Below are 10415 nucleotides of genomic sequence, written 5' to 3'. Positions count from 1 at the left end.
AATCTATACATCTAAAAACCACAAACCAGGCGAGAAATTTGGGTGTAGTGATGGATGCAGACCTAAACTTAGAAAAACACATTAAGACAATAACAAAGTCAGCTTACTATCACCTCAAGAATATATCAAGGATAAAAGATCTGATGTCTCAACAGGACCTGGAAAAACTAGTCCATGCATTCATCTTTAGTAGGCTTGATTACTGTAACAGCATCTTTACAGGTCTACCTAAAAAATCAGTCAGACAACTACAGCTCATTCAGAACTCGTCTGCTCGAGTCCTCACTAAGACCAAAACAGTGGACCACATCAGTCCAGCTCTGAGGTCCTTACACTGGCTGCCTGTCCGTCAGAGGATAGACTTTAAAGTTCTGATGCTGGCCTATAAAGCTCTGAATGGTTTAGGACCAAAATACATCAATGACCTCCTGACCCAGTATGAACCTTCCAGATCCCTCAGGTCATCTGGATCCGGTCTTTTATCAGTTCCCAGAGTCAGAACCAGACACGGAGAAGCTGCATTCAGCTTTTATGCTCCTTATATCTGGAACAAACTCCCAGAAAGCCTCAGATCAGCTGAAACACTCAGTTTATTTAAATCCAGGTTGAAGACTCACCTGTTCTCAGCTGCATTTGAATAAAGCACCAAATCCACACTTTAAGCTTAAATTTCAAAACTTACATTTAACTACTGATTTTATCTACTGTTCTGATTTTATCTGTTTTGATTTTATATACTGTTGTTTGTTTGTTTGTTAATTAGTTAGTTAGTTTATTTGCTTGTTTTATTCAATTTTAAATCATGCTTTTTATTTGTTCTTGTTTCTAATGTCTCTGTAAAGCACTTTGAATCACCTTGTTGTTGAATTGTGCTATACAAATAAACTTGCCTTGCCTTGCCTAGGAGCTCCTTCTTGGGTTGTAAATGTGAAGGAGGAGAGGCAGAGAGGAAAGCGTTTATAGGCAAGTTTATTTAGATATGCTGTAAAGAAAATGTTACTTTGAATGGGCCAAATCACTAAAAATCACTGGTTTAAATCATAACAGAAGGCAGGTAACAAAACCCACTTATAGCCCGTCCAGACCAGCCTGAGTGTGATCTGCTTAACGCACGCCAGGCCTGCAACTGAAAATCAACTGAAGGATGATGAATGGTGGCTGTAAGGCTGCTGGATTCAGTAAATGAAGGTTGGATAAACATGTCCGCTGCAGTCTGAGAGTGCTGAACATGGTCAGCTGGGATACACGCTCGTTACAGTGTCATGGCTCACGGTCCACGTCCGAGTGGACTCCTAAAAATAATTATCGATGACAGTTTCCAGTTTGACCTAATGGAAAGACACAAGTTATCCCAGTAGCGGGAGCAGACCAACAGCTGAAACTACTGGTCCAAAACAGAAGACTTGTCAGGGCTCTGTGTGCAGGCGGATGGAGAGGAGGATCCAAATGCGAGACTCTGAGACTGAATTGAAACTGAGAACCTTAGCTTTACTGGTGATAAACGAAAACATGACCTGACCAATGACACTGAGAACTAAACACACAGGCATAATTCTGAGGGTACGACGAGGAAAACACAGGGCTAATATACACAGGGCGGTAATCAGGGAATGGGCAACAGGAGGGAGACACAGCTGGGAGAAATTGGACTAACGAGACAGGGGGAGCAAAGCTGCACACACCAACATAAGACAGACTTTCACAATAAAACAGGAAATAAGACACAAGGACGCAGACTAAGAAACACAGACGTAACACGGGCAGAACTAAAAGTAAACCAGAATAAGCTGGAACATAGAACATCATCATCACCACAAGCACTAAGAGAATAAGAAAACAACCAAACACACCAAAGTAACTTGAAACGCAGATTCATCATTCAAAAATAAACCAAAACATAACTCAGAATGTCAAACTGACCCAGAACCGTGACAAGACTTTATCTCCCCAAAACAATTTCTTGATCAGATATCCATACATCAACAAATTTAGATCAGGATTAATTTTGGAAAATGTGTCTAAAACAATTATATGTTGAATTGAGTGCTGTGTTTTATCCTGCGGGGACGTCACTCGTTTCAGTAAAAACATTTCAGGTCTGACTGAAATCTGTCATTTCCACCCACGAGGTGAAAGCTTCTCGTTCAGCTCCCTCTTGCCTGCTGCAAACTCTCATTACTCAGCTTCATTTTATCCTGTCAATCTTTCTATTCAAATGATGGAAATTACCTTCATTTTTTCCATTTTGCAGACTGAAATCGAACAGAGCCAGCAGTCAGCAGAAACCACACAGGCATCGACTCTCATTTATAGCTATTATGTTTTTTTAAGGTGTCTGTCGTCACGTTCAGTTTTACTCTGGTGGCTTCAGACGGGAAAAAAGGCTTGAAAGACTCCCTGATCAAACGATTCGCTGAAGACGTGAACGTTGCACAGTTTCATCCCGTTTTTGACAATAGAGGAAACTAGAGTGCGGTTTGATTGCTAAAACAGTGTGCAGTGAACAATGTGTACATTTTATTCAATGTGTGAACAATGGCTAAAGCAAACAAAACAAACAGTTCCTACTGGCCGTCATGTTGTTGTATTTAGATAAAAATAGATACTATACCTTATGTAGACCATATCTAAACAGATGCTGAGCTTCAAAGAAGATCGTTGAGTCAGTAATTAGGCTTAAAAGGGTAGCTGTGCACTCAGACTGGCCTTAGTCTGAGTTTAATGTGAGGATTGTGTGTTGTGTTCATGCTCTGCAGCTGCTCAAACGCTTGAACTTTGGGTGAATGTGATGGGAGTAATGAATACACACACAACACAACACTGTTACATTTGGAGTGTATTTATTTGTATAATAATAATAATAATAATAACAATAATAACCAGTATGCAGTGTAGCATCACTTAGGTGAGAATGTACTGCAGAAAATAATGACAGTTATAAAAATATTTTCTTCGCATGTCCACAGAGACTTGATGGTAGCTTTTAAAACTTTATTGCCCACTCCTCTTCCAAAAATCCAAACATATACAACACCAGCAAAAGCACCTCTGAGGAAGTTAACGAGGACGTGCTTTTCCCCTGCAAAGTCGACAGGAGACGCTTTGTCCAGCAGAGATTATTCGAAATGTAAGGTCTGGGCTGGAAAAAGAACCAGTGTCGTACGTATCAGAGCCTGAGTTTACCTGCCTACCTGCTGCCTGAGTTTAGAACATGTGACCAATTCCTGCAGAAATAAAATCTTTAAAGTAATAAAAAGGTTTTAGTTTAGCGTTTAAGTTCCAGTGTTTTTATGTTTATTTTTGCTGTTTTTTAGTCTTATTTTATGTTATTCCTCAGAAAAATAACCAACAATAATACTTTCTATTGCTTCAACTATCATATTCATCAATATTACCCTGACCATTCTACCATAAGGTCTTTTAAAATGTTTCATGTGATATTAATTATTATGACACCATGGGTAGTTCAAATGCAAAAGTTATTGATTTACTTTATAATAGCCCAAATATTTTATGATTGAGCAGTAGAGTGGCAGGGAGGGAGAGAGGGCTGACCCACTGTGAGTGACTCAGGGTGGAGTCAGACCTGGGCCCAGGGAGCTATACTGACACCCAGGCCAGGGTTTCATAATACTTCAACTTGTTAGTGCAGACTGCACCAAAGTAGAGAGAAACAAAGCTACAGCATCGTCTGCATACAAGAACAAACAGTTTGCAGGGTAACTGTTATTAACCTCTGTCTCTCTTCCACAGCATGTCTTTATCCTGTCTTGCTTCTCTCACCCCAACCGGTCGCAGAAGATGGCCCCGCCCCTCCCTGAGCCTGGTTGTGCTGGAGGTTTCTTCCTGTTAAAAGGGAGTTTTTCCTTCCCACTGTCGCCAAAGTGCTTGCTCATAGGGGCTCATATGATTGTTGGGTTTTTCTCTGTATCTATTATTGTACGATCTACCTTACAATATAAAGCGCCTTGAGGCGACTGCTGTTGTGATTTGGCGCTGTATAAATAAAATTGAATAGAATTGAACTAAAGAGTGGAAATGGATCAGAAATAGTATGTTCACCCACACGTCTGCTGAATAAATAAAGAGAGATAAATGGAACTGAATGCAGGAATGTGGGTTACTGTGGATCGAGCCTTTTGTCATTTGCACATCTGGACCTGAACTTGGACCAACAACAAGTCTGAAGGCACGAAGGGGAGAAAAACTGCAAAGTCGAGTCCTTTATCGTGTATGTGAGTCACATACAGAGCTGTGTGAGCTGTGAATAAGTGACTCCATTGTTTCTCTCTTATACAGCTGTTCTTTTGTTATATCTTTAAATTAAGTCTTCATTTCAAGAGTGGCCTTTTCATCCTGAAACATGAGCTAACAGTGCAAACAGCAAACAAATCAATCAGGGCATGGCCAGATGAACGCTTTGGTGCACTTCTGTGGCTGCCAACATAAAAATCTGGTCAAACAAGGAAAACAGGGTGGCTGATCTACAGTTCAGGAGAATGTGATAATATCCAAACGTAACATAAAGAGAAAATGTCATCCAAGGAAAATATAGAGGCTTCACATAATGTGCAAAAAAAATCATAAACTTCAAGAACATAAATGTAGTAAATGTGGTGTTGGGATAGTTTTCCCTTCATTGGCTGCTGACTGGTTCTTTACTGTTCTTTATAGGGCGATCGTGCCTCAAAGAGTTGGCAGTTCCTCTTGTAACCGGAAGGTTGTCGGTTCGAGCCCCGGCTCGGACAGTCTCGGTTGTTGTGTCCTTGGGCGAGACAGAGGGGCCGATGGTGCGATATGGCAGCCTCGCTTCTGTCAGTCTGCCCCAGGGCAGCTGTGGCTACACCTGTAGTTGCCTCCACCAGTGTGTGAATGTGAGAGTGAATGAATAGTGGTATTGTAAAGCGCTTTGAGGGCCCCGAAAAGCGCTATATAAATGCAATCTATTATTAATATTACTTTTCAATGAATGTGATTCCTGTGCAGACTAAGTCACGTGTCCATGTTTACTGAAGTATTGCTCTAAAACTGTGACAGTGACTGAAAAGATCTGACATGTACGTCAAAACTCAGAAACTACAGTTTTTTATTCATTTATTTTTATGACAAGTGTAAATGTTTCCTTTCATTTGTTGAGCGTATGGTGAAGTGTAACATAATAATATATATTTGTATAAATGATCTATTTTTGATTAAATGAGGCTTCTTTCTGTAAAAAGGTTGTAGAGTCTTGAAAACTGTTCAATATATGTGAAAACAAAATACAGAAACCTACTGGTGTTCTTCAGAGGCAACCACCCATTTCCAGCTAATGTGATAATAATGTAGCAGAGGAAAACTAATACCCAGAGGAGCTGAAATAATAATCTGATCATCAGCTGCAGCAGAAAAACACAGAAGGAAAAAGTCACCAGGGAATCCGGGGAAAGCCCATTCGTGCACAAAAGAGTCAAAGTTGTGAAAGAAAGTTCTTAAAACAAAAAAAAGACATTTTAATCATTATGTAAAAACCAAAATGTATAATTTAAACTCCAAATGGTTAAATTAAGCCAGATTTTACAAATACGTAAGAAAGGGGAAAAAATAAAAGTTGTACCTACAGACCCACAGAAATTCAGTCAGGACCTAATGAGATGAATTATGATCCATTAAACCCAAACTGCCGCCTACAATAGAGAGATGACACCCATGGAGAGAGGCAGTCCATGATTTACCCTCCCCGCGGGGCGCAGCAGCCCATCCCAGCTGTCTTTGTTATCCATTTATTTATTTTTAATCATGCTCATTTGTAATCCAGTATTTTTCTTTTCTGTAGCAGAACGAGGGGATGGTAACAAAATCAAAATAAGTCAAAATAAAGACAAAAATAAACAAACGGTAAATGATGGCTTATTTCAGTGTTCATCATGCTAACTGTGGAGCCATTTTTCTTGGCAGAAATGGGCTTCCATACATACACATATGAGCAGAGACGATGAATCAGGAATCATAGGTGTGCACGTGTGTTTAACCCTCTCCAGGCAGGCGTTGCCGATTTGCAACAGTTAAAAACCAACAACCTGATTACCCCACATACATATTTTATGAGTTTCTTTACCACTGCAGGACTTGGTTGTGCATTAGCAACAAAAAACTTAATTTGAGCCTGAGAGGGTTAATAATTATGAATCTCTTGTGCTTTTCTAATAGATGCTTCGACCTGTTCACCCACGATGTCAGTTTCTTTAGGATACAAAAATGCTTTACAGTTTAAAATCTTCTTTAATACTTTTTTATAGATTTAATAGAAATCTCAAAACCCAAAGAAAAATTCAGTTAAAACCCCCACACATGTTAAAAACAACAAAATAAAAACAGCCTCCCCTCCCCAACACCATTTTTAAACTATCGTAGGAACAACAGAGGATTTGATTTGACATACTGTTCTTGTTTTATTTGTTGGAAATCTTTATCTAATTTTGTAGTTTAAGGTAACTGTTGGTCTCAGGTAGCATTAAAGTCTTCGGCTCCTACCAGAAACTCTTATTTTGGAATACTAAAATGGTTCTGAAACGCCAACGCTTGAATCCCACTGAAACAGGGATGAGAACTGTCCAAAACAGGTGTCATCATATCGTCAGGTGATGGTCACGTGTTGGTCTTTTATTTATGTGGTTAAATAAATCAGGTGTCCTGTATCCACAGTCAGTTTCCTTGTCCATGGCTTCTTTAGTGGTGCCTTTTTAAAATGCCATTCAGCATGGCTCAGGTTTTGACAAAATCCAACATCTGCACGAAAAGAAAAAGAAATAAAGTGTTTCTCTGCATAATCAAACCGGAGGACGTTTTATGTTCACTCCAGTCAGTAAGACAGAAAGATGTTTGACTCTTCGTTTCTGTGACGAAGGCTGGCGGGCCGTGGCTCAGCGAACGTTCCCTCTGTGAATCTGAAGGCACTTGATGGCAGATGCTGACCTCTCCTCCTTGGTCCGCCACAGACAGACAAATGTCAAAGTAGGCTCTGAAAGTACGTTTTTTATTTTTAAATGCCATTTGCTTGGTCCACCCGCCCACCGAAAGCATAAAAAGATAAGCGAGAGATGACTGTCGGTCCATCTCACAGTACAGTACTGCTGATGTGCTAAGGGGGAGAATGGATTTATGGGGACGTGGATGATGAGAGGGAAAGGTGGGACAGGGGGAAGGCTGACATTCAAGCTGTGCATGTCCTCTCTCCTAACACTGACTTTGCCTGAAAGTTTAAAGAGCTTCGCTGTAGAAAACTGGATGTCAGTCTGGAAACAGAGACATAAGCTGCATCTGCTGATGGGACAACCTGACTGTGATGGGAAACTCTGCATGACCACGTGAAACCTTCGGGGCAGGATGTCGTCAGGGGCAGTACTAAGCTGTAGGTTACCTGTGTTTAGCTCTCAGGGCTCGAGTAAAAGCAGAACAGCAGCCCGTGCAGTAAAGACTGCAACTGTTCTGTCACACATGGAGTGGTTGACTGTACATCAGTTATTTCTACTTTAAAGGCTCATTTTGTAATGAATGAATAACTGTGGGCAGCAGTTCAGTGGGTGTCCTGCAGTGTGTCCAGATGTGTGCTTTGTTTCTTATTTCTCTTTAGCTACCCCACCATTTATTCCAGATGTTTGTCCTTTTCTCCGATTGCCACCATCAATAATGTGCTCCTAACGACTCACCCAGATGGTCCACTGATGTTTGCAAGCCGGGCCTAACTGAACTTTGATCTTTTTAACACAAAACATAAACTTTACTGCTGACAGCTTTATCATTTTGGAAACTTTTACACAGGAATTTGATGACGTATCTTTAAGACAGCAAACTCTTTAAAAACAGGCATCCACGGATTCTTCACCCTAATCCACATTAGGATGTCTAACCAACGAGTGATTCTGATCCTGGACTACCTAAAGACTTTTAGAGCGTGCATCATTTGTTGGTTGCTCCATAATGAGATGGTTAACATCAGACATGTGAAAGATCCCTGACTCAAGACCAGGAGGAAGGACGGGGAAGGGTCAGGAAGAGCCAAATCAAATATCAGGATCGGCTGATTGATGTGGATTTGCTGTGACGACGCCACACAAATAGTTTGTTTTCTTTCTTTTTGGTTCCTCTTTCTTCTTCTGCACACATGCTTGCTGCTAAATGCCAACATTTCCCAGCAGTGCCTCTCAGACCTTCTGGCTTCACGTGTCTGAAATCTATGCTGGAAAACGACTTGTGTTTGTAATGCTGGATTTGCACTAATAACCAGGGCCTTCTGGCAGGATGGGAACATAATTCAAAGTGTGATCTGCCTATAAACATGACATGCTCCTTTATTCATGCAGAGTGATACCCATTAATGATACCAGCACAGGTCCCCATGGCACAGTTTACACAAGTGCCAAAAATAAGGAGCGGCAATCGTGGCTCAAGAGTTGGGCGTTCGCCTTGTAATCGGAAGGTTGCCGGTTCGAGCCCCGGCTCCGACAGTCTCGGTCGTTGTGTCCTTGGGCAAGACACTTCACCCGTTACCTACTGGTGGTGGTCAGAGGGCCCGGTGGCGCCAGTGTCCGGCAGCCTCGCCTCTGTCAGTGCGCCCCAGGGTGGCTGTGGCTACAATGTAGCTGCCATCACCAATGGGTAGATGACTGGATGTGTAAAGTGTTTTCTAGTCCTTAGGGACGAGTAAAGCGCTATATAAATACAGACCATTTACCATTTTACCAATAAGGAGAGAAGAAGAAAATTCATACTTAAACTTCTGGTTCTGCTTTGAAATGATCTGATAAAAGACGTTTAAGCTAAGTCCTTTTGCTCATCAGCAGCCACAGGTGGTACTGCATCAAAAAAACATATTCAAAGAAAATGCTGCTTTGAAATAAAGCTGTAACTTGAACAAAGCTACACCTGAGGAATGTCTTTGGGGGTTAAAATGCCAAACAGGTAACTGTCACCTCCCTACTGCGTGTGCACGGAAGACACGTAAGAAAAATCAACTGTTTATCTCATCGATGTCAAACCAAACAAAGTCCAGCAGCCATCAAAGAGATAAACAGCCGATCTTATTAATTTAATTCTAAATAAAGCTGTCTTATTTACTAAATGAATGCTTTTCCTGGAACACGTCGAGAAATATGGTCACTAATCAGACAATACTGCTGTGGCTTGAAGGTTCTTCAACGTCAGAGCTTGTTGCGCAGCAGTTTCCCCCTGCTTCCAGTCTCTAAGCTCAGCTACTGCAAACACGTCTTGGACTGAAGCTGCTCTGTCAGAAACAGATCGCTGTGACTCGAGAGAGAAGACGAGCCCAATAAAATAAATCTGGCACCTTCAAACTCAACTCTCATGTCACCAAACCATCGTATGGCCTCATGCTTTAGCTATCTCGTCTCTGACTGTATCTTTGGTAGCAGAGGGATGGAGTGGGGTTAAATGTTGGGAATGATGGAGCAGGAATAGGTGGGCAAAGAGTCAAAGGTCGCAATGTCCGACAGAGAGGAGGGGTCACCTCTGCTGGCCAATCAGAGCCAGAATCAGAGTGATGCAGTGCTGCCATATATGTGGCGATGAGGGTGGGGCGAGCGACCTTAGATCTGTGTGGAAAAAAGAAAGAGAGCGAGTATGAATGACTCACAGGGTAAAGACTGCCATGTTTAAATAAAACATTTAAATCAAGTTTAAGCTGCATTTAACCCTTAAAGACCTACCATAGAACCAAGTCCTCCAGAGCTTATAGTATATTTTACATGCTGTGGAGCCATTTTTGGGAGCATTTCAAGTTGCTATACATCAATACAACCATTACAGCCTAAATTTTAATAATATGTATGTATTAAGTGCATAGAAATTACATAAATTGCAAAAAAGTGCAATAAACTCCAAAAACTTTTAAATCGTTTTTGCTTTTTTAACATATATTTCTAGTTAGAGAAATTTAAGAGGCTTATCCCTCAAAACTGTAAATACAAAAAAGTTGCACAAAATAGTTTCCCACCACAGGAAATTTATTTTGAGTGTCTTCATAGTTTTATTTTTGAAATACACCAATTTTTATACACTGCAGGAAAAACGAAAATAAATATTATACTGCAAATTTGCAAAAAAGCAGCATATGCATCAAAATAAACTATTTCCAGCAGTGCAATATGAGTCCTAAGCATCCCAGAAACGACTCAGGAAGTCATAAAGTCAAACATAACTTTTAAAAACACCAGTATAGGCTCATAAGCCCCTGATGGTAAAAAACTACATTTCCACAAAATGATGTCACTTCCGGTTTCAGGCAGGACATGGAGGACATGCGATAGTTCGCGCTGATGGATGTAGGAAGTGTTACAAACAGCTGATCGGATCGGCAAAGCGTGTTTCTGGAATATTATGTTTTTGTTGCTGCAAGTGCTTTTTATGCAGTTTTTGCA

The 10415-nt window shown here is 40.8% G+C and overlaps 1 protein-coding gene across 4 annotated transcripts in view; it reads right to left on the bottom strand.

Moving 5' to 3' along the window:
* Nucleotides 1-2823: 2823 nt before the first annotated feature.
* The window catches only part of LOC309695220 (MAM domain-containing glycosylphosphatidylinositol anchor protein 2-like), a 161485-nt gene continuing 153893 nt past the window's right edge, over nucleotides 2824-10415 (bottom strand). For all 4 annotated transcript variants that reach the window (XM_082515733.1, XM_082515730.1, XM_082515731.1 and 1 more), the window contains one exon: nucleotides 2824-9590. In XM_082515733.1, the coding sequence (XP_082371859.1) occupies nucleotides 9502-9590 (89 nt within the window). In that variant the 3' untranslated portion in view covers nucleotides 2824-9501. The remainder of the gene's footprint in view (nucleotides 9591-10415) is intronic.

Source organism: Aulonocara stuartgranti, assembly GCF_965226115.1.
Source record: "Aulonocara stuartgranti genome assembly, chromosome: 19".
NCBI classification, from domain to species: Eukaryota; Metazoa; Chordata; class Actinopteri; order Cichliformes; family Cichlidae; genus Aulonocara; species Aulonocara stuartgranti.
The sequence above is the reverse complement of the archived record's forward strand: the minus strand, read 5'-3'. Positions and strand labels throughout refer to the sequence as shown.